The sequence below is a fragment of the Haliotis rufescens genome, unplaced genomic scaffold (genome assembly GCF_023055435.1).
Source record: "Haliotis rufescens isolate VD_foot unplaced genomic scaffold, xgHalRufe1.0.p SCAF_15, whole genome shotgun sequence".
NCBI classification, from domain to species: domain Eukaryota; kingdom Metazoa; phylum Mollusca; class Gastropoda; order Lepetellida; family Haliotidae; genus Haliotis; species Haliotis rufescens.
In genome coordinates, this window is record NW_025963835.1 from 19,940,055 (window position 1) to 19,965,837 (window position 25,783).

Consider the following 25,783-nt stretch of genomic DNA (forward strand, 5'->3'; position numbering starts at 1 on the left):
TGTACGGCTCACGACTATATCGTGAGCTTGTTTCATCAAATAGTAATGATACCAGGTGAGATGAGGTTAGAATATGTAAGTGTATGTGGAGTAATGCAATTACGAAATAAACGACCCGTGCCCGTTGTTTATGGTACAATAAAACACTGCAGGGAGAATAAAACCACTCGGGGCTGCGCCCCTCATGGTTTATCTGTCTTCAGTGTTTTATTGTAAGATAAACAACGCCCACGAGTCGTTTATTTCTTATATGATATATCCACATTATTGACAGTTCTTTAAGGATGACGATACATTGTACAACAGATTTACCCGTTTTTAAATAACGATGACTTCCTCAAAAGAATCCGACCTCGGCAATGTCGAACAAGTCCATTTTATGACAACCTTAGTTTGTCCCGCATATACTCACAACCCTCACTTCGATTACCTGTATGATAGAATAATGTTTTATCGTGAAATAAACCACGCTTCGTTCTTCATTGTCCTTTGCGATTTATCGCGTAGCTATCTTTTATGTGCGGTTAGAGTATAAATATCTAAATCAACACATGTTGTATCTTATGGTTGTGCCAAGCGTCAGCGCCACTTAAAATGTCATTCATGAAATGAACTGAACAGTTCGATTCAGAAAGTATTGTCATACTGGATAATTCATATTTGCAAACAAAAAGTGGTCTTGAGGTAAATTGAGGATCCAGATCATTCCATGTCAATTACTAATCCACATACTCTGATTGGTTAGAATTTGGGCGACCTCTCTTGTATGTTAAGGTCAAGGTTATTCGAAAAGGTCATGTTTATACCATGTCCTAGCAATAGTCGACCCGTGAAGATCCGGGGTAGAAAAGGTCTTCAGCTACCCATGCTTGCCGTAAAAGGCGACTATGCTTGTCGTAGGAGGCGACTAACGGGATCGGGTAGTCAGGCTCGCTGACTTGGTTTATGCATGTCATCGATCCCAATTGCATGATGTCAATCACTGGATTGTCTGGCCCAGACTCGATTATTTACAGACCGCCGTCATATAGCTGGGATATTGCTGAGTGCGGATGGACTCATCACTACCCGAAAGTGCTTCATAAACGCATGCTTTTGATATAGTCGGAATTCTACAATGAACTTCTTATGATTATGGAAATAGTTTTGCCGCTTTCATTTATGTTACAGTTAGAATGGTTTGTTTGTTTGTTGTTGTTTTATCTGGAAGCATTAAACAGTTTTAAATACTTGTAATTTCGTCCATGTAGTTTTGTTTGTGGGTAATTTAACGAAACACTGAGCAATATTCCATCTGTATGAAATGGTCATTATAAATTATTGAGTATGGACCAGACAAACCAGTGATTGATATTCTGAGCAACGATCCACGCCATCAGGTTGCGATGAAACACAATCAACCCGGTCACCGAGTCAGATGTATTGGGTCTTCTCGTACAATAATTAAGTGAAAGTATCAATTTAATATTATCATGGAAAAGACATCCTATCAGATCTGTCCAGAAAAACCAAGGCTCTGAAAATTGTCTATGTTCATTAAAAAAATCTGTGATACATTTCGAACGCCTCCGTGGTCTACTGGTAGAGCCTGGTTGAAGGTCGTGAGTTCGATTCCCGGCCGCGGCATACCAAGAAAGGTGAGTTCCATCCCCGGCTGGAATATTGCTGGAATATTGCTAAAAGCGGCGTACAACCACACACACTCACTCACAAGAAGAATGATATGTGAATGTACGCGACGCTAAACCCTATTTCACGTCACCTCACGTTTTGCACATGTGGTTGTTGTGTCTGTTCATGTATCTGTACCAGTTACTAGTGACATGAACTATTTTGTGTGGCCCATGAAAGCTTAGGAATGGATCAACCGAGCTTATCTTAGCTCCATTTCAGAATGTTCAGATCTGACTGGTTCACGTCATCTTGATAAAAAATTGGGAGGGAAATACATTTCTGAGCGGGAGAATATATCCCTTATATCCAGCCACGGAGACAACAAGCTGCATGTGGATTTCTGCGCGGGAGAATAAATCATTAATACCCCGCCACTAAGAAAACAGGCTGCACGTGGATTTCTGAGCGAGAGAATTAAACACTCATACCCCGCAACGAATCAAAACGCTGCACGTTTCTTACGAGTCAATGACACAAGTTAACCTCAGCTCAACAGATATTTTCTATCAATTTTCAATTTGTTTTAAATATCTTACAATGGCAGATTGACACATGTGGGCAAGATCAATTCGTTGTCGTTGTATCGCTCTGGATATAAGTGGTTTTATGCAGCCTCCGACTCGTGTCATGAAATCTAAAGCTTGACACATAAAACCGCATATACCCCTCGTGATAATGCTTATACTTATAACATATTGTTACATAAAGGAGAGGTTGGAAAGACGGAGAGAGCATGCAGGGAACCTCTGCAAATAGACCGTCTAAGCGGTGGACATGGCAGAACCCCTGCAGCTATACACCAATGTGCAGTGTATTTATGTATGTGCTACGCTAATATGTGATGGCGGGTGTTGAGGTATCAACATCGTCAGAGATGTAAATAAAATATTGAGATATCTCCTGCACAATCATTTTCGAGTTATCAATCAAACTTATGATGTCCCAGATGGAGATCGGTTGACATAGACGAGAGCTGTTGTAATGTTACAAGAAAGAATATTCCCGTGTGTGACGATACTCCCCACTAGTTATGTCCTCAGTCGCACTCTCCATAAGTGGTGTCATTTCATTCCATTCCATTTAGACAAAATTTGGGTAAACTGGGTAAAAAGAGAACAGAAGTTTAAACATATTTTATTGAGTAAAAAGTAAAAAAAAAATGGAAAAAAAGTGGCTCACTTATGTGACCCACTCCATAAAAGCATTGTTAATTGCGATAGATCAATGTACACACACACACACACACACACACACACACACACACACACACACACACACACACACAAGATGTATATAGAATAGATATACACTAGATAGACCCACTCGTCCAGTGTAGCAGGCTCAAATCAACCCCATACAAATTCACTCCGGAGTGATTTCAGCTTCGGTTCAAAGCACTCTATAGGTCTTCAGCAACCCATGCTTGCCGTAAAAGGCTACTATGCTTGTCGTTAGAGCCGACTAACGGGATCGGATGGTCAGACTCGCTGACTTGGTTGAAGCAGGTCATCGATCCTAAATGCATGATGTCATTCACTGGATTGTCTGGTCCAGACTCGATTATTTACAGACCGCCGTCATATAGCTGGAATATTGCTGAGTGCGGCGTTAAACAACAAACAATCCAACCAATCAAAGCACTCACGGCTCAGATCACGCCCCTCTGCTAGGCCCAAACCACTCAATAAAAATAAGTGTCATATCTCTCAAATAGTTAGGATAAAAGTAACTTTGTTATAAAAATTATATCAGGGGTAAGCTTCGACGCATGAATATAATAAGATGCGTTTATACAATTGTTATGTACAAAATATTTGTCTGCATGTAATTGTTTGAAGGGAACATGCACTTTTACCGCACAGTATCGACCCAACATGTACACACGCGCTAAGAAAGGTACCATATATAATTACATCATTTCCATGTAGGAATAATATATATATATAAAAATCATAAACATTAAAAATACATACAAAAAACATAACTGGTTCAAGTTTTGTATACAAATTCTTACTCAACAGTTCATTTCAGACATAAGCACGTTTCTTTGAATTGCCAGCACATAGATTTCATCAGTCCCAAATGAGACAGTTCTGGTGTTAAAATATTCGCTTTTTTCGTAAGTTTGTAAAGAATGAACAAATAAATATGAAGTTACACGGATCCACATAGCCAGGGCGTTTCAGGTTACATAATGTCTGAGAAAGCGGCGCAACAACATGAGGCGTTGGCAACATGGACATCCCACGCCACCAACCACACGCGCCTCCAATAAATCTATTAATTGATACACAAACATACCCGAAAATACAATGAAACATAGACATTTGAAATAGCAAGTGGAGTCATATTTGAGCCCGGGGAGTCATTTGGTTATAATAGACGGGATTATAATAGAATGTGAAATTATTCTGCAATAGCAGAATTTTTAAGTATAATTAAGACTTGGAGATACAGAAAAGAGCTGAAACATCAAAGGTAATCAGGCCCATGTAGAAGATGAGTATCCTTTTGTAATAATTTGTAACCGGTGCCACAATTTGAGATGCTGTTTGTTTGTTTGTTTGTTTGTTTGTTGTTTAACGCCGAACTCAGCAATATTCCAGCTATATGTCTGTAAATAATCGAGTCTGGACCAGACAATCCAGTGATTAACATCCTGAGCATCGTTCCACGCAATTGGGATCGATGATATGCATCAACCAAGTGAGCGAGCCTGACCACCCGATCCCGTTAGTCGCCTCTTACGACAAGCATAGTCGCCTGTTACGGCATGTATGGGTTGCTGAAGACCTATTCTCACCCGGATCTTCACGGGTTTATTTGAGATGCAAATATATACCACGTAAATTCTATAAACTTTTTTATAACTGGATATACATCCAAAAATGGACAATTGTGAATAACTGAAAATTGTGACAGCTTATGACAGTCCCTTATCCTGAGATGAAATTAATTTTAAAATATTTCTTTGTTACCTGATCTTACATCGTGTAAGCAAAAGCTTTAGCCATACCATATATACTTTAGATATATACAACTATAAATACATGGGTCAAATCATGTCCAAGAAAGCAACTTATGTGCAATTAAAAGAAATATGATAACAACAAGCCAACTGAAGACAATAACCATATAGAACAAAGAAACAAGCAAGGAAATAAACAAACAGGCGTTGTTACAAAAAGTTAATTCTTAGTAAGAAAGTAAGATAATAGCACCCAATTACAAATTCAGGACAGCAACCAAAATACAGAAAATACACCTATTCAGAGCAGATTAATGTAAACTGGTAACCATTGGCTGAAAAGCCAATGGAGATAGCCACCAACCAATCATTTTCACTTTCTTCATTCTGGTCAATTCAGTTTGTTCCATCACCAAACACAAAAGCATCATCTCTGTGCTGGATCAAAGATTCGTCTTCTGATGTTACTTGTAACAACAGTACATCGTCATGGTCTCTTCGTGGATGGATAATCCCGTTATTGAAACAGTTCGGAACTTCATGGATGTCTCCATTGTGACTCAAAGCAGTTGCTTTCTGAGAAGAACTTCGCTGTTCTTGCAATGACAGCAGCTCTTCATCTATCCTAATTGACTACCATGTTTTCTTCATCCGGAAGTTCAGCGCGGTCTTGCTGTTGTCCGGCGAGATTGTCAAACGTCACTAACTCCAGCATATCACACTCTGTGAGCTGCAATGATAAATTGTGCAACACGTTTACACAACTACAAAAGGTCTGACACAGAAACGAAAACATCAGATGTACAACATTAATGTACATCGTAGGGAGGACGTAAATTTCAGAATTGAGTTTCACAATGTATTAACCAATGTATATATCACACACACACACACACACACACACACACACACACACACACACACACACACACACGCACGCACGCACGCACACACACGCGCGCACACACACACACACAAAACAAACAAACAAACAAAACAACAACAAAAAACAAAAACAAAGAAACACAAAACAAAGAAAACAAGACTGACGCATATGCATATTTATCTATATATCCATATTTATCGACATCTATATCTATATACATACATCAGATTATGTTATTATTCTCAGTCAGTTCGTGGTCAGGCCAACCCGGTGGTTAATATCATGAGCAAAAAGCAATGACACATAATGCACATACATATATCCATGTATATTTTAAGGCTGACCAGAGTTCATCTGTTACTCCTTATCCTTATATCTTACATAAACACTACACTTGCTTTACATTCAATATACAGGTTTATCGATGGAAGTGGAGCTAACATTTATACTTACCTGTTCTCTTTGAACTTTTTGCGGTGCATTCATTTCCCTTGATTTCTTAGGATTATAAACCATGAAGAACAGACACATCAGCACCGTCAACATCAGAAATGGCGTAACTTGAATTGCGCTATACACGTATATCAAGGGGTGACAGACGTAATCTGTGAAACCTGCACTACCAGGTGGGCATGTTGACACGCAACTACCACCGGCGATGTAGAACTTTTTCTCCTGACAATCATATTGATCAATGCATTTTTCCTGATAAATGTAGGTGTCCGGTGGACAAATGGCGTAACAATTGCTGTCCTTTCTGTTTGGTGCCTCTTGGGGGCAAGATGATAAGCATGATCCGTTGTATAAGACATTTGAGCACTTGTCATTTTCTAGGCAGTCAAAACCTTTTGCGAAGAACCCTGACGGACACTGCGACAGACAGTTTCCGGAATGTTTATATGGGACATGAGGAGGACAATGTGGCAAACATGATCCATTGTATTTGACTGCGTCTGTTATCGTTGAGCAGTCGGATATAGAAACACATTTGTTGTCTGGGAATACGCTTGTGTTTGAAGGACATTCCAAGATGCATGTGTTGTGTAATTTAAACTTAAACGTTGATGGACAATCATGAAGACATTTGGATTCATGAAAAAACATCCCTTGCCCCTTGCACTCTTGATAACTTACACAGTTCATATCAGGCAAACCAACAGTTTCCTGTGGGCACGTTTGGTAGCAGTGGCTTGACCTGTTGTATGGAGCTTCTTCTGGACATGCTGTTGCACATGTTCTGTTAGATACCATTTTCTTCATCTCTATACATTCGGATTCGCCAATGCACTCGAATTTCCCTGGGGCTGTAACAATAAAGTCATCTGGGCAGGCAGGCTGGCAGAGGCCATTGGCTACGTAGGGTGCTAGGCCATTACACTCGGACACACATGTTCTGTTGGCTATAAACCTATGGGTCATTATACAAGTAGAAGGATCAACACACTGCATGTCAGCGACTACAGTTTCATCTGGACAAATTGTAACACACGTTCCGTGATGGTTTAAAGGTGCAGCTTGTGGACAGGCATCAACACAGGTATTGTTGAAGATGACTTTAAAAAGGTAGATATGTGCACCTGTGCATTGTTGCAAACCTATGCATGTTTCATCATTCAACACAGTGTTAGGAGGGCATGTCGAGTAGCAGATGCTATCTACTGCATAAGGAGCTTCAGGAGGGCAGGTGGCAATACATTCATTTCGGAAACTGACCATATTTCGGCCAGCAAAGTCAGAAATGCATTCAGTCCCAAGAACACATTTCCCAGTCGGACAAAGTGTTGTACATGATCCCTGGTCACTGAACATAGCTGCAGCTGGACAGACAGGAACACAAGTATTGTTGTATATGAATTGACCCAGCCTGCGAGTACACTCCTGTTTTGATAGACACTGGTTTCCATTTACCGTGACAGATTTGTCAGGTGGACATGAGGAAAGACAGACACCTTGTAGGATAGACTGCTTGTCAGGAGGACAAACTTTAACACATGTCATGTTGTCTATGAAATATCCCCTCTCTATACAGTCTGACGGTGACAAACAATCGGACCCGTTCATAACAGTATCAACTGGGCATGCCTTACAACAAGTCCCATTTGTCTTGAAAGGCATGGAGGAAGGACAGGACGGCACACAGGTGGCATTAAACAGGACCTGGTTGTTATGGGACACACAGTATGTCCCATTGAGGCAACGCGATCCTACCATGATCGTATGTGCCGGACACGTGTTGTAGCATGTGGAAGTGTCCTGTTGGTAAAGCGTCCCGGGGGGACAGGAATGTACGCATGTTTTCCCATACACCACACGCGAGCTTTCTCGACAATCCTGTGCACTAAGACACATGACCTTAGAATCTGTCCACGTCTGTAGCGATGTTGGGAGGCAAGGATCAATGCATGTGTTTCCATACACCAAACGCGATTGCATTCGACATCTATGTACAGTAGTACACCAACTCGTACCAAGCGACAGAGGTTCTGTTGGGGGGCAAGGTTTTGCACCTACCCCACAACCGGACAACAGCACACACAATACCAAAATGGACAACATCTTTACATCTGTTTTAATGGAGGAGCAACTCAGACACACTAGTCTTCTTGTGATTCAAACATCCAGGTGTTGCTCTCTGAAAAAAAGAGGATAAATTATTTTAAATTTGACAAGGAATGTCTACATGATGTATCTTTTGGTATATGAGTGACATTAAATAGTCTAATCTTTAATATATCAGCCATACACCAACGGGCCCATTCAGTTTACTAAGATAGCAAATCATGTATGCAAAAATACAGTTTGCATTATGTTGGTTGTTACTTTACGCTGCACTCAGCAATATTCCAGCTATATGACGGCGGTCTGTAAATAATCGAATCTGGACCAAACAATTCAGTGATTGATATGATGAGCATCGATCCACGCAATTGGGATCGGTGACATGCTTTAACCAAGTCAGCGAGTCTGACCACCCGATCCCGTTAGTCGCCTCTTACGACAAGCATAGTCGCCTTTTACGGCAAACATGGGTAGCTGAAGATCTATTCTACCCCGGATCTTCACGGGTCTTTTCATTATGTTGTATACTGATATTAAACAGTTGATCTGATTGCTTCCAAACGTTATATGGCACGAGACGATTGTTCAATAAAGCAAAGGAAATACCAGAAATACATATAACAACAAAATTAAGAATTGCATAGTCTGATAGGTATATCACTTAATCACATTGTAACCATTGGCTACTCAGACTATTTGCGTGTTAGGGACACATATTATGTGATAGTTTGTGGATTTGTGTTTGAAATATATTTTTTTCCCGAAACAAATTAACACAAATAATTTCTGCTAAAAAAAGCAAACTGTTCTCAGAACATGCTTTATGTGAAAAAAACCCATTCAGCGTCACCTTTATGAGGAATAGTTATGTTTTGAAACATTGACCTTAAAACATATGCTGTTTCTAACAACTTTATTTCCTTGTGTAGAATTGAGGACATTGAGGAAATGAATGCTGACTTAGTTTTGTGAAATGAAAACGAAACAGAGAGTATCCGTCCTTGGCGTGTGTCAGCTGAATTATACCACGTGACGTGGGCCACGCAGGCGATGCGGTTTAGGGACGAGGCGTTGCCGTGAATCGTCTTACATCGTTACAGAAGAATAGCGACCCACCAAGACATAACTTTGCTTGTCGTACAAGGCAACGAACGGGATCGGTTGGTCGGGGTCGCTGACTTGGTTGATGATGCATGTCATCGTATCCCAATTGGGTTGATCGATGCTCATGATGTCAAGCACTAGATTTTCTTGATTATTTACAGACCGCCGTCATATAGCTAGAATATTGCTGAGTGCGGCGTTAAACAACAAACAAACAGACAAAAATGGAAATGGGGTTCAAATATACAAAGTGTGGAGAAAAGTATTCCAACCTGACTATGAGGTCAACGCAGGAACTTAGGTTTTCAGTTAGTGTACTTTGATTTAACAAAAATCACGTCATAACCATTTGGAGGCCAACACGCACCCGCTCCCGTAGTGCCATCTGGCGACCCCTGAAGAACCGGGGTGGAATTGGTCTTCAGCAACCCATCGCATTGAATATATATATATATATATATATATATATATATATGTTTATTCATGTATGGGAGGCCATAGGCCTGTTTCAAGGTTAAAAATGCATCTCAAAAACATTAGAAAATGGTAACAAATAAAACCGTTATAGCTTGCAATGAGGAGTTGCATTAGATATAGTTTGTGACAGAGAACTGTTAGTTCGATAGGAATCAATAGATAAAAGCCATTTCATATTTATCACAAGTGTATTCTTGACATTTCATATTTATCATTGGACTGGTTAGTTAATGAAACAAGAAGAGATTTTCAAGATATACATTTAGAGCATCCGGGGCAAGTCACAAGATCAATAGAGAGTTGAACAATCTGGTACTTAGGCTTCTGTATTTTTCCGATTACGACACACATGAGTTCATGGTCAGAGCTAACTTTTAACGAATCAAAATGAGGTATTGTGACATGTGACAAAGACAGGCCAGGCAGGCCCGAACACTATAAAATGATACTTTACACATTAGGAGAAGAGAGCATGGATTGCAATCGATCGAGTCGAATCCCGATCGTTCTAAGTTTTCACCAGTTAGTCACGAGTCTAGCCGGTCTGATCCTGTCCTGTATTGAAAGATGGGATGAGAGTAAGTAAAACTATGTGAGTATAAAGCTGGTGTTGCGTTTCTTTATTATGAGAGTATGAATGCTGATGGGGACAACTTGGAGTAAGCGTCTTTAGACCAATCACTCCTTGACGGAGCCGATGCTCACCAGGCGAGTTGCACAGTCATGGCGTAATTGACCACGAGGACCAGGAACGGCAATACATTTAGAAACTATAGTAGGGTCGCACTTGAGGCCCGAAAGCGGTTACGACAGGCCCATGTTCATTTCAGTTATATATAGTAACACACAATTGTGGCAATTTACATTGAAAACAATACTAAGGGTACAATATTAAGTCTTTGTACGTAATAATAGAGCTTCCTCCACATACATGTACTTAGCTAAATTTCTGAGTATACAGTCATTTTGGCTATTTAAGAGATTGCTAAAAGTATTAATACATGGGTTGTTACATAATCTTACAGGAATATACTTTTGTTTTAATGATGCGTAACACGGGCAGACAAACACAAAACGGACTTCGTCTCTTCAATCACGTGCTGTCACATAACATTTTCCTCGGAAGGATGGTTTGTTTATTGGTTTGTTGTTTTACGCCGCACGCAATTGGGATCGATGACATGCATCAACCAAGTCAGCGAGCCCGACCACTCGATCCCGTTAGTCGCCTCTTACGACAAGCATAGTCGCCTTTTACGGTAAGCATGGGTTGCTGAAGACCTATTCTCACCCGAATCTTCACGGGTCAGATGTCTTCATCAGTATGTATTGATGCATTATATTATTTCAGAATAAGTTTATTTTCATTGAACTTTATGTATGAAGCAAAGTTACATTTTCCCTTTATTATATATCCTCAGTATGCGTTTATTAATCCCAATCAATTAGTGATAATACCAGGTGTTCGCGAAAAGGTTTGCGTATCGTACCCCACCGGTTGCATCCGTCACAAATACATGCAAGGGCATGTCAAGTGTTCGCCCATACCACAAGAGCGTTACCAAATGAGTTAAGACCCATTGTGTGGAGAACGAGCAACGCACATTAAACGCATAACAATTTGCAAACTCACACGACAATGACGATAGATAAGGCAATTTTACAAAATCGTTTTCCTCATAACCAACTGTAATCGGATTTACAAAATCGTTTTCCTCATAACCAACTGTAATCGGATTTACAAAATCGTTTTCCTCATAACCCAGTGTAATCGGATTAACCCACCATTGTAAATGTCACATGTCACACCTTATATGCTTCATAATTTGGAAGAGCAGATCTAGCACAAATATTTAGAGAATAAGGAAATAAGGATTGTGTGTCTTGAATGAAAATAAGGTTCATGTAATCTGCAAATCCGAGTGTCGACAGAGTTATTTTTACATTACCCAAATATGTCCTATGTGGGCATCTCTTACAATACCTAACCCCCCCCCCCCCCCCCCCCCCCAACACACACACACACACACACACACACACACACACACACACACACACACACACACACACACATACCTTCGACAGGCATGAGATGTATATTCATGTAATTGGCTTCACTATCTGGCTTAAGCAGGTAAGCTATAATGTGGTAAATGGTATAATTGAACGTTGCATCGGCATTATTTCAGCCATATAGTGACGAGACCAAGTTAATATGTTTACGATGGAGTCATTTATGAAAAGTTATATGTAAAAACAATCCATGAAACATATTTTAGCATGATAATATCATGCATACATTTTTAAATCACGGGCTAGAGGCCACCAGTAACCTAAGCTGGTAATGGCTGAAATAATGCCGATGCGACGTTTAATTTTAACTCGATCACTCACTATAATGTGTAGTAGACGAGTATTAGTCCATGCAACACCTACCTTATGTAGCATTAGCATCTGAGATCGTGGAAACACTTTGATTCAAATGTGTATGACGAAACAAAAGAAAGTAGACCCGTCCTTGCTGTAAGGAAGTTGAGTCCGGATGCAGGGTGGGATGGGTATGTGCACGTTGGGGCGAGCTAGCTCATACCACGTGACGTGGACCGGGCAGGCTATTGGTATTGCCACACTATGACCAGGTATGTGAATTGCGCCTTTATTACAAAGGCATGCAGTCATAGCCCTACGATAACACAGACTGCGATACGAGGCCCGACGTCCTGCAGCACACAACATCGATCCCGTGGTTGTCCGGAATGCAGAGAGCCGCCCCTGACAACTAGTGCTTAATGGAACACAATAACCAGGTAATCGCTTTAATTAAGTAGACAACAGTAGATAAAAATTGAAGGCTTCGGCCCCTTGGCTCCTTCTGCTCAATTTACGTACATGCAAGACGTCACAAAGAGGGCGGACCATGATGAATAGATTCGATGGTAGCCTTTTCGCGAACACCTATCATTACCTTTTGATAGTGGTTCATAAACACATGCCCATGATATAGTCAGAATCGTTCCATGGACTCTGCTTTATACAGAGATTTCTTTTGGATATGGAAAGGGTTTTGTGCCTTTATTTAGTAAACAAATAGTAGGCGATAGGTCTTTTGGGTAATGGAAGGGTTCCTTGTGTTTATGCAATGAAGCAATTAGTCGTTGGACCCTTGATGAGAGCAGAACAAGGGATTGTAATGCATTCCGTATAAGGAAGTACTTACTCCGATACAGAAGGAAAATACCATTGAACAAAATTTGGCCATAGACAGCTGTCGCGCGCTGACTTGGGCTGAATGGCACATGAACCTGCTAAACAAACGCATGGGACAATACCCTAGACACTCCCTCAACACTAGTATCTGAGAGTCTTAGAGTGAGTGAGCTTTTTACGCCGCTTTTAGCAATAGTCCAGCAATATCGCGGCGGGGAACCACCAGATATGGGCTTCACACATTGTACCCATGTCGGGAATCAAACCCGGGTCTTCGGCGTGACGAGCAACGCTTTAACCAATAGGCTACCCGACCGCCCATGAGAGTCTAAAAGGGGTTTATTGCTATCCTTGATAATAATAATAATAATAATAATAATAATAATAATAATAATAATAGCCACTCGAAACCATCAATGTGTGATTTTGCATCAAAATGAAAATATGTAGATTATACAATGGATTTAATGAGACTGTCCAACACATTGTCAGTGGATGCCTAGCTTTGGCACAAACACAGTATCTTAAATGATATGTTGATGTGGCTCGTTCATTGTTTGACTGTCTTCGCCATGCTTGTGGTTTTGACACAGAGGTCCATCCATGGTATGACAAAGAATATGTAGAGGCCACATGGTAAATGATAAGTGCAAAATTCTTTGGAATAGGCCCGTATACAGCCCCAGACGTATCCAGGCCAACAAACCTAATCTGAGTGAGTGAGTGTGTGAGTTAGGATTTATAGTCACACCGGCAATATTACAGCCATGTCGTGACTTAATCCACTTATACAGGAATAATGCATAAATATAGACTATAAAACCTGTCAACAAAGGACGGTAAAAGAACTAGAGTATTACAGCTATAACTATAAAACTAGTAAGTAACTATAAAATTTTGACTATTCAGAACAATACATTATAAAAATTGGCTAGAGATCACAAGCAACCAAAGTTAAGCCACCATACCAAGGGACCATGGGGACCCTCGCTTTCGAAATGTGACGCTTGCATCCCAAGTACCAAGTTGTCCAACTCCCCATTGTTCTCGGTGCCTTAGGTTTGGTAACTCCCAATTTGTTGACTGACATTGGGAGAGTACCCGGGTATGCTACAAGGAATACAGCCCTCCTGACAATCTGGGTAATACAGAAGGCTGCAGTGTTGGGGAGTCTCCACATTCTCTGAAAAGGACTTGGTGGGTTTGACCAGGCAGCGCTTCCTGGGAGAAGTCCCATTCGCTGTCTTGGCTGCGTGTAGGGGGTAAGGGCCCTGAGCTGATGATGAGCCTAACCAGTCTGACTGTGCCAGGATCACCCAAACCCTCAAGGAAGTGCAAAGTGAATTGGGACTCATCTGAAAACATGAAAACCAGTGACGTTATGCAACCCCATTGAAGTCTGTTGGCACTTTGACGACTTGTAAGGGGCGGCACAACACGCGGCCGTCCGGCATGTAGACGTTTTCTAATCGTCTGACACGAAACTCAAATAGCCTGATGAAAGTTGAGCAATTTGATTTGCCGTTTTCGGATAAATCGATGCCACACTCTTGTCCTTGACCGGGGATGCCCTGAACGAGGTCGATCGTCAACAGTTTGGTTGTGTTGGTATCTTTTCCATGTTTTGTTAGGCAAGGACTTCAGTCAGTTTCCAGGATGCCAACAGCCAAATGCATCGCAAGTTCATACACAAACAATGAATGAAACCAACTAAATGGCAACTGTATGATAAGCAGAATAAATAAGATTGACAAAAATAATGGTCCACAGATAGTAATCGACCTTCCATGAAAGTGTGAAAAATAGGAATGACACCCTACACCCATGTGTCTGTTACGTGCAAACTATCAGATGTTTTTTTGTGTTCTGTTTTACAGACATTAACGTTCATGTATGGGATGTTTGTCCTCAACATTTATCTTTGGTATAATACTTGGTATTCACATTATTATTTCACGATCCCCTACTTTTTTTAAGAGTATATATTATCTCATCGATATTTGACTGAATGCCCAATGATATGCTCTTTGCATAAACATGTTTAAATCATTGGTGAGGTAAGGTGAAATGCGGTTTAACGTCACGTCCAAGGTTATTGCACTTATAACACGACGTGCATGCACGTGTGTGTGTGTGTGTCTGCTTGTAGTACTCCGGTCTGATGCCCATTAATAGTGCTAGCTCACTGAGATACCATGCCGCAGTTTAACATGAATATCCCACTCAGGGACAGTATACAGCCCCGAGCCGACCAGTCCTTGTTTGAGCCCCTTAATGCCGAGAGCCAGGGTAACAACAAGTACCATTTTATAACGTCTTCTGGCATGACGCGGCGGAGGATCAAACCCTTCCCCTCTCCGGGCGGACGCTCTACCACTAGACCACGGAGGCGGTCTTAAATCATTAGGATAATACACAACGTGGGGATGTTGTGTTTAGATGGTGTTTTGACTGTGAGACGATAGCTCAATTCAAATATTGAAAATGATGATGGCTCTGTTGTATTATATGCAAGTGTAATTTTTAGATCTCTTTGCGTAAATACATTTTGTTGAAACATCTATTTTTGACTCTTGCAGACATTGGAAAAATAAACAATGGCCACATCGAGGGATCTCGATACCCATATCCAGTTGGAAGAAGATGAAGAATATGACTTTGAGCTGGCACAACGCCGCATGGAGGCTGAAAGAGCTGCTAGGGAGGAAGAAGCATTCCAAAGGAACACCCTGAATCTGGACATCCCCCCACTTCCAAATGGAAAAACACACCATCTTTTCATTTCCCATAGTAATGATCCTCCGGAAGAAGCGGAGTGGGCAGAGCAACTGGTCAACACCATGGAGCGAGACTTTGGCTTGAAATGCCTTTGGCCAAAACGAGACTTTACCCCCGGCCACAATGTTGGATCCTTGATACAGAATGGAATCGTGTCTTCTGTGAAGGTTGTCTTCATTCTGTCTCCTGCTTCCATGGAAAGCCGATGGTGCGAATATGAACGGAATTTTGCGTTTGGCATTTCTGTTGAGAACAGGGAAAATCAGATAATTCCTGTAATGTTATGCCAGTGCGACTTTCCAGGCATTCTGAAGACCCTGAATTATATTGATGTACCTGCCGGAGAGGACTATGCATTCAAAATTCGGCGATGCTTTGACGAAGACACACGTACGTTGTATTTGCTTGCTTAATTATACCTTGAATGTTTTTAAACTATGGATGGATAAGATGGCCTAAACGCCCGTTTAAAGAGTATTTAAGTTATAATCGGAATCGCAACTGAATGTTAAGGAAAGATACGCATGTATAATGTAGACGTTTATCAGGTCGGTGTAATCTACGCTCATGGGATTAGAATACGAGATAAGCAGACCCTTGCACATCCAGGGGACATAACTCTGCTAACAAATTGTGATGCCTCAGATGAGTATGCCATCTGTGCAAAATTCCTTTATGACATATTTTAGTGTAGGCCTCTGCTTTATCAACATTTAGGTTAAGCACGTTGGAAGTCATCCAGGATTGTTTTGTCAGCTTTCTATCTTGTTCAAAGATGAAATCTGATTGTCGAGGAGGGGACTGAAACTATCAACCAATTGTTAATCATCTGCATAAAAGTGATGAGCCACATGCTCTTCTGATATCATATGCCCTAATGGTCTTGTGTACAAGGTGAACAAGATCGGTCCCAGTACAGACCCTTGAGACACACCACACGTGAGACTTTCGCTGTTCGACAAAGTCTTGTTTATCTGAACTGACTGTGTCCTGCCTGTTAGGTACGATGAAAATAATTTTTGTTGTGCGTTGAGTTCCAAAATGTCATAAAAAGCGGTACGTGACGAACTGATTTCAGTAAATGACCACAGCAGATGAATGAATAAGTAAGAAAATATTGAAACACAGTCTTAGGTTTACATTCACAAAAGGTGACACAATGGGTCAAATACCGGCAACGGCACAAAGTAACAAGCGTTATTAAATATAAAGGAATGTCCAGAATTTTTCAGGCCTCTGTTCTTCAATCCGGAATAGTGTTGGAAGCTGTAACAGTTTGATGTTTTGAGATGTGTATCAAACCCACGCAAATAATACGAAAGTCAGGTCGTAAAAAGCCTCATATTGCCAACGTGATCGCTCGTAAGCCCAGCCAGGCCATCCAGAAACTTCCCGAACGTGGCATGTTTGTTGTTAACACAAAGGCGGATAACTATAAATAACGCCTTGTGTCGCCGTGTACCGCTAAACATCTGGCAACGACACCGCTGGACATTTTACTAACTCTTCAATCACGTGCTGTCACATAACAGTTTCCTCAGAAGGAGGGTTGGTTTATTGGTTTGTTGTTTTACGCCGCACTCAGCAACACTCCAGCTATATGACGGCGATCTGTAAATAATCGAGTCTGGACCAGACAATCCAGTGATTGACATCATCAGCATCGATCGGCGCAATTGGGATGATGACATGCATCAACCAAGTCAGCGAGCCTGACCACCCGATCACGTTAGTCGCCTTTTACGACAAGCATACGTGCCTCTTACGGCATGCATGGGTTGCTGAAGGCCTATTCTACCCCGGATCTTCAGGGGTCTTCCTCAGATGGTGAATCAATACTTTTATTTAGAAATAATATACTCTACAATAATATCTGTTTGGCTTGCCTAAGGAATGCAGTTCTGTACAGCGAATTGCAGCTCCTTAGACGGCTAGGCCACCCGTGACCTCTCTTAGCTATAAACCGCCTGGACTGCATGTACAGATTCAAAACAGCACAGAGTCGTGTCCAAACACACATACCTATATCGTTTTGTGCATGAATGTTTTGTGCCGTTGTATCCAAGCTATATCAAATCTTGGTGAGGCCGACACATGAGCAAATTTCGTGAATCGTACACTAAATCTGTGGATCACACATATTGTACCCATCCGCTCTCTGTCGGCTTTTTCGATTTGCAAGGGGAACTGACGACCAATCCCACCTTCGTATCCTCAACTTGGCATACATAGTGGAACTATTGTTAAACACATTGCTGGGGGACTTTTTGGTATAGTTCCACAAAAGGGTTAATGCGTTCATGTTTAAGAATTGTGGTCTATTTACAGGAATGGACCAGGGTAAATTGAATCTTTGTTATTCTATGAATAAAAGTTCATTTTTGGTTCAACTATGTTGTGATGTTTAAATTCTTGATTTATTAATCATCCATGTCGATGTCGCAAAGACACCACATGTGTGTCTAAGGTTAAAACACCTTTACACGACAGCGAGCAATTTGCTACAGAATGTACATAGGCTAAGTATACTGAACTGACTTTTTAACAGATTGCCAATAGGCATGTACATTACGTGAAAAGTTCGATTATTACCAGGCTTCGATCTCATTTGACAATGTGTGTTTAAGTTACCATTTGTTTCTTGTACACTAAATCCTCTTTTCAGGAGATTTTGAATATCTTGTTCCTGAAATGATGAAATACTGGAAAAACGAAAAAGGTGAGGGCATAGTCCAGGCACTATATGTTTCAAAGCAGACAAAAATGGCGAGATTGATTAACATTCCAGGTGTGGGAATACATACTGTGGTGTGACATGAATCTGTGATTGTTTAATTTATGCTCATAACTTGACACGCCCACAAAGTCAATAGCTAATCAACGGAGAGTAGGATAAAAACAAAGTACATAGGACCTGTCAGTCAAGGCAAGAGGCGAGAAGAACTGCAACAGTCAAGACTGTAACGCTCCGGACAAATATGTCCGGGAGAAGGCGGCTGTTTCAAATGACATGGTCAATTACCTGCCAGATTCGAACATCAGTTCCCTGAGAACGGGAGGACACGAAACAAAGACATGAAATATTTGTGGAGCGAGCCTGCACGTTTGTTGTTTCATTCCTTTTCGGCTGTCGGGCGCAAAGGATAGTTTGGAAATGAATATGCATGACGATACACGTGAGCAGAAAGGTAGTTCCCTCGACTATAAAATATTGGGATTCCCCGACACTCCGTAGTTTATATAATAGTCCCCGTCGATGGGCGTGGCTTAATGTCTTTACATTCCTTGGGAAATGATAAGCTAATTAGAATGCACGAATTACAGTGAACACAACGAAAATGAAATTATTATTTCATGATATCTCTCTTTTTCCTAATTTTCAAGGGGCAGCAAATGGAACTGTTACTAAGATCATTGGGGAGAAAAATTTGAAATCCACTTGCAGGGGGCCTGCGTATTCTTTTCGAGATCTCGACCAGCACCAACGTTACGAGCTTCGCCAACTTGGAAGCAAGGTAACATGACATATATGACTTGACAATGTTAAACATAGCTCTATAGAATGCAACGTCAGGGAAAATAAATCATGATAATTGAAAAATATTTGTTGTTTGCTTCCTCCTATGACGGGCCTGGAACTTGCACACCTTTGTGTTTATTTCAGTTCGCTGAAAGAGTATATTATGAAGCAAAGGATATTGCCAACACCTCTGCCTGTATGAAGTACTATTCCACCATCCACTCCTTTCGTCACTGTTGCGGCATTTGCTGTTGCGGCACAATATTCTGCATTTTGCTGATGCTGCTAATTATCTGCATAATGGTAGCATCAGATAGGAAAATGTTGAATAGTGACTTTCTTTCAGCTCTTGTTCTAGTCATACCTCTCCTCGGAGCAGGTTTGGTCTATGTTGCACATGTGCAGGTAAGTGCGCATTACTTTGTTACACTATGGTTAAATGGGGTTCTGTCGGTTTTATAATGCTAGCCCACTGAGATATAATGTCGCAGTTTGACATAAATAACCCACTCAGACACAGTATACAGACTTCGAGACGACCACTTTTTCTTTTATTCCATTAATGCCGAGCGTAGGCAAGGTAACAACAATTACCCCAATTAACGGCTTCTGGTATGGCCAGGGGTATCCACTAGACCATGGTGGCGGTCCATCCCTACAAGCACTCCGTGTGGATTCTGTGTTAGTATAGGTCATTAGCACCATATTGTTCGTCGTAAGAAGCGACTAAATTTTTCGGGTGGTAAGACTTGGTGAATTGGTTGAATGTATATTATAATACCCTGACGGCGCGGGGCGTTCCTAATAATATCATTTACTTTTGTCGGGTTCAGACTCTGCTGGAATATTAAATCCAGCATCAAACAAACAAATCTACCATGGCTTTCAGCATAAATTACTCATGTGCCCATTACTAACGCTATTTTCCCTTGACATCTCCGATACTTCAATGAATTATTATTACAATAAAAGTGAGTTGGCGATTTTCGATTTGGTTTAACGCCGCTTTGAACAATAATGATCGTGGTTGGGAAGGTGTCGCAAGTGATGTGGCAACATTGGAGAAATGTACCAACACAGATATGGTGCGAACAAACCAGTGACATGTCTAATGGACCTCTGCGGAGCTCCACCTGTGCAAGTACGACATTGCTGTTCAGGTGTTGATCGTAATGAACCGCTGCCATGTGATGCTCCGTGTGATAGGTTAGCTGTTAAGATTTTCATCTGTGTTTTTCATCTAATGACGTGCTGTCACATGAACATGGTTGCTTGTTTTGACAGATGTTAAAGAGATTGAAAGCTCGAATACAAGCATATTCCCTGAGGCATGTTTTAAGAACCAATATCCTCATCAACTATGAATCAAGCCGCTGGAGACCGACCGTATCCTTTGGAAAATTCTATTAAACTATCAGCATCATCATTATCATCATTGGAAAATTATTATTATTACATGTATTATCATCATCACTGTAGCCACATTAATCCGAACCATAACCATGAATATGTGTCATTCATGTATTCAATGCTATCTTTCCGGGTGGTCGGGCTCGCTGACTTCGTTGATGCACGTCATCGATCCCAATTGCGTGGATCGATGCTCATGATATTAATCATTGGATTGTCTGGTGCAGACTTGATTATTTACAGACTGCCGTCATACAGTTGGAACATTGCTGAGTGCGGCGTTAGACAACAAACAAACCAACCTTGCAAATAAGAAGTGGATATCTTGGAATTTTTTTATCATAAAATTAAATCATAATTAAAGTCTTGTCTCAAAATTGTGCTTGTCATATTTTGGCAGCCACCTGTTTGGTATGTTAGTTTTACTAGCTCCAATAATTGATTCAAAGATACTATCCGACGAAAGCAACTATTCTCTTTAAAATCATGGTTTCATATGGTTGACCTTACAGCTTTCCTTAACATTGTCTTCAGTTGGAGGTCATGTTTTATGACTTACAACCATGTATGGTAAGTATCAAATTGCTATGATATATAGATTGGTGATGTGTGACACCGGTTGTAATGTGTGACTCCTAAAGAAGTGTGTGACCCCCTATGTAGTGTGTGACACCCCGTGTAGTGTGTGACACCCTATGTAGTGTGTGACATCTCTTGCAATATGTGACACTCTATGTTGTGTGTGACACCCTATATAGCGTGTGACACTCAATGTAGTGAGTGACCCCCTATGTAGTGTGTGAGATTGGTTGTAATGTGGGACACCCTATATACTGTGTGACACCCTATGTAGTGTGTGACACTGGTTGTAATGTGTGACACCCTATATAATGTGAGGTACCTTATATAGTGTGTGACACCCTATGTAATGTGTGACACCCTATATAATGAGAGGCACCCTATGTAGTATGTGACACTGGTTCTAATGTGGGACACCCTATATAATGTGAGACACCCTATGTAAAGTGTGACACCCTATGTAGTATGTGACACCCTATGTAGTGTGTGACCCCCTATTTAGTATGTGACACTGGTTGTAATGTGAGACACCCTATGTAGTGTGTGACACCCTATGTAGTATGTGACACTGGTTGTGATTTGAGACACCCTATGTGGTATGTGACACCGGTTGTAAAGTGTGACACCCTATGTAGTATGTGACACCGGTTGTAAAATGTGACACCCTATGTAGTATATGACACGTTATGTAGTGTGTGACCCTTATGTAGTGTGTGACACCCTAATTAGTGTGTGACCCCCTACGTAGTGTGTGACACCCTAAGTAGTGTGTGACCCCCTATGTAGTGTGTGACACTGGTTGTAATGTGAGACATCCTATGTAGTGCGTGACACTGGTTGTAATGTGAGACACTCTATGTAGTGTGAGACACCCTATGTAGTGTGTGACTCCCTATGTAGTGTGTGACTTCCTAGGTAGTGTGTGACTCCCTATGTAGTGTGTGACTCCCTATGTAGTGTGTGACTCCCTATGTAGTGTGTGACACCCTATGTAGTGTGTGACTCCCTATGTAGTGTGTGACTCCCCATGTAGTGTGTGACTCCCTATGTAGTGTGTGACACCCTATGTTATATTTGACACTAGTTGTGACACCCTATAAAGTGTATGACACCGGTCGTAAGTCGTGACACCCCTTGTAGTGCGTGACACTGGTTGTAATGAGCGCAGTCACTTGTAATGTGTGACACCATTTGCAACGTGGGGCACCCTATCTATTGTGTGATACCAGATGTTATGTGTGACACCGGTTGTAAGTGTACAACTCAAATCCGTTAATGCTAACCCACGTGTTATCTGTCCTCAGAATTACCTATGTGACATCATTTACGGGTCACGTGACGGTGGTGAAGCTGTCCCGGACAGAGACAGAGAGGTATCTATATTGATGAAAATACTTTAAAAAGTGAAAAAGTGGAAATATAAGCGACAAAAAACATTTCCATGTTCATAAGAAATCTCTACTAAAGGTAGAGTTCACTGTACGATTCCGACCACATCATAAGCTTAATGCACATTTTTTCTCAGTAAACTTCAGATGTCATTTCCTTCCATTTTTGACAAATTGCAGTGAATCTTTGACGATATAGATGCAACTTTATCTAAGGTCATCATGTTTCCCTTACGTTCGTCGTGTGGGATAGTGGTGTACACATTTGAAAAATCAAATGTTTTCACATAGTTGAACTTGGTTCTGTTCTGAGATTGAAAATTCAAGCAGATCCTTGGAAGTGTCGAGAATCCACATGTTTTAATTCAACTATCATTATAATGTTTAAAAAGCATGCTTGTCAAGCGAATCCGCTGGCTGACCACAGCGATTATATTCGTCAAGTGATAAAGACAAATACCGGCGGCAATCATCCACGTTCTTGGTTTATAATGTTGCATTTGCTTGTGATATCAACATTTATGTTAGCTCCACGATGTAGGAAACACAATCCTGACGTGAGCCTGAATCAGCTGAACGGCAGTAACAAATTGCAATTGTCGACCTATGTGCAACCGCAATGGCAAACCAAACTATGTCAGTCATTTCAACCTAAAACGTGTTGTTTTATCAATGTCAAATAACGTGTCATGGCATTCGGGAAGTGATGCGGCTTTATGTTAACATTCCGCATACTTGTATCCATTCGCACCTTTGCTCTCTTTCATGGCGTTATTTTGTCGAAAATTCATTAAATAGCATCGTTGGTAATAAATAACTCGTTCCCATTTGATATCAAGTTCATGTCCCGAATCGAATGTATTTTGCCTGCCCCGAGTTTTAAGCTCGTTTGATATGTTGTTAAAAGCGGCGTTTAAACCCAACTCACTCATTACCTCAAGTTTATGTCTCGAGTGGAATAAGTTTTTCCTGTCCAAAGCATTCAGCTCGTTTATTATCCTACAGATATTCTATAAAATGCGATGTTCAACCCAAATAACTCACTCATTTACTCTGCCTTGTGATGACGTCATAATGAAATAATTATGTCCTTATTTCAGTTTCAGGATAGAGCACGAAACACTGGAAAACACCAATTACTCTCTTGCATTGAAAGGAATTATGACGATCTATTTGGGGACAGATTTGAAACAAGTGTCATAAACAGGCATCCCACATTACACAAGAAGAAATGCATCTGCGAAATGCTAGAAAAAGAGGTGTTGCAAATGTGTCAAAACCAAATATGAACCCAATTTATGTATGATTCTGGTGACCACTTGTCTCAAGTAGACACAAATCTTCATGTCATCAATATTATTTTATTACCGTCACCTTATTTGACAGTTCTGCAACAAAGCTGGCACAATCAAAAATTGGCAAAAAATCCACAAGAGTGCCCTTAGATTTGATTGTGTGATGGTGATTGTAACAGCTCACTTCCCAGTCGATTATCTATGTCTGGTTCTACTTTTCTTCATATAAATCGTTAAAGGACATGACTCGGGAAGTAATTGAACATCATATCACCAAGCTACATTCAAAACTTAATAACCTTAAAACAAACCACCTATTCCCTCAGGCAGGCAGTATTAAAACGACGGAGATCCCCCGGGTTAAATCATCAAAGTTCGGGTTAAAGTCATTTGCATATAAGGCTTCTCGGGTCTGGAATTGTCTGCCGAATGAGTTCCGAAAATCATAATCATACAAAGATTTCTGCAGACTGCTCCAGAATACGAAAGCCTAATGGTGCCACTTTTGTTGCATGTATATTTGTTTTAAATTGAAATTTCTCGTTATTTCAAGAATTTGTACATTTTCTAGAAATTTCGAGTTTTTTTCTTTGCTTCAATTATTTTCTCATTATTTCAATTATTTCTCGTAATTGCGATTATTTTCTTGTTATTTCAAGCTTATTTCCAAAAACGGGAAATTTCGAGTTTTTTGTCATGACTTCGGTTTTTTTCTCGAATTTCGAGTTTTCTCTCCTTATTTCAAGTTTATTTCAAAAACTCAATTATTTTTTTGCTGCTTCGATATGTTTCTCTCTCGTAATTTCGAGTATTTGCACATTATTTGATTTTTTTGTGGAAAAAGTATTGTGTCATTACTTCGAATATTTTCGATTATTTTCGATTATTTCCTTGTTGATTTAATAATTATATTTTCTACTTATTTCAATTATTTTCTTTGAGATTTTTCTCGTTACTTCGATTATTTTCTTGTCATTTCTATTGTTTTCTCGTTATTTCAAGTTTATTAAAAAAAGAATTGGAACTAGTCTTGTATCTTTTACCTTATACCCTGCTTGCCATGAGAGCCAAGCGAAGAGAATCTGGTGGCAAGGTGACGGCTTGATTGCGTGTTATTTTGCCCTGATTGCGAAGATCGTTTCCCATGTTTTAAGTCACTGGTTTGCAGAACAAGACTTGGGATGTACAGACTGTTGGGATATTGTTGGAATATTGTGAACCACAGCGTTCAAATTTTAAAATGCTGAGTGATTTCCAATATGTCTCCTGTCGTAAAATATGAAGTTGCGTATGCAAGTGCGCAATGAGATCCAAAGTTAAAACCCCCTTTTCTATTTGAACAGTAAGACTAATATATTAAGACTTTAGAAATACCTTTCTTATAAAACAAACGTTTTAAGCAGATCGGGGGGACACCATTAAGAGTAGATTAGCTTGATATTCAATAGGAGCCTGGGAGTATTTGTAACGTACCACACCCAGTATTAGCAGCTCCGACTTCACGCTCTGTTAGTTTTCAACTCTGTTGTACAGCATAATTGTGATATAAGTTTTGTAAAAGTTGTTTTTAGTCATGTTAACATATTTCTCGGCGAGTGTCTTGTTTAACGCCGCGTTCAGCAATATCCCAGCTATTTACACCAAACTAACGTCTCGTCTCACGCCGTTTGGATATTATGATACACGGTCAACCACGTTATCAGGCTTAAAAACCCCATCCATTAAGTTGCCTGTTACGACCAGTATAGGTTTCCGAAGACATATTTTATCCCGAAATCTCCACGAGGACGATGAGTTGTATTTTTAGATGTAAAAGTTATCTGTACTGTTTATTTATAACTCAAATATCTTTCATTATCTGCAATGAAATTAATTTTCTTTACATTGTTTATGTGATATTGTTTCTCAAATAAATAGTTTCATTGAACTGAATTCAAT

General features: G+C 40.4%; 3 protein-coding genes across 3 annotated transcripts in view; 2 read left to right on the forward strand and 1 right to left on the reverse strand.

The window, feature by feature from the left end:
• Positions 1–4,407: 4,407 nt before the first annotated feature.
• On the reverse strand, positions 4,408–12,200 carry LOC124135152 (proprotein convertase subtilisin/kexin type 5-like). Its single transcript, XM_046500368.2, has 3 exons — positions 12,105–12,200; positions 5,982–8,160; positions 4,408–5,372 (listed from the first exon to the last, which is right to left on the reverse strand). The coding sequence occupies exons 2-3, from the start codon at positions 8,082–8,084 to the stop codon at positions 5,268–5,270; spliced, it is 2,208 nt and encodes a 735-aa protein (XP_046356324.2). The 5' UTR covers positions 8,085–8,160; positions 12,105–12,200; the 3' UTR covers positions 4,408–5,267.
• A 71-nt stretch (positions 12,201–12,271) lies between these two features.
• The window catches only part of LOC124135154, a 39,587-nt gene continuing 26,075 nt past the window's right edge, over positions 12,272–25,783 (forward strand). Inside the window, exons 1-5 of the mRNA XM_048395844.1 lie at positions 12,272–12,475; positions 15,455–16,043; positions 17,982–17,993; positions 18,319–18,372; positions 19,099–19,168. Of these exons, the coding sequence (XP_048251801.1) occupies positions 15,473–16,043; positions 17,982–17,993; positions 18,319–18,372; positions 19,099–19,168 (707 nt within the window). The 5' untranslated portion in view covers positions 12,272–12,475; positions 15,455–15,472. The remainder of the gene's footprint in view (positions 12,476–15,454; positions 16,044–17,981; positions 17,994–18,318; positions 18,373–19,098; positions 19,169–25,783) is intronic.
• Positions 18,298–24,436, forward strand: LOC124135153. The gene is made up of 7 exons (XM_046500369.2): positions 18,298–18,372; positions 19,038–19,168; positions 19,318–19,578; positions 20,458–20,559; positions 21,118–21,153; positions 22,467–22,535; positions 23,651–24,436. The coding sequence occupies exons 1-7, from the start codon at positions 18,345–18,347 to the stop codon at positions 23,837–23,839; spliced, it is 816 nt and encodes a 271-aa protein (XP_046356325.2). The 5' UTR covers positions 18,298–18,344; the 3' UTR covers positions 23,840–24,436.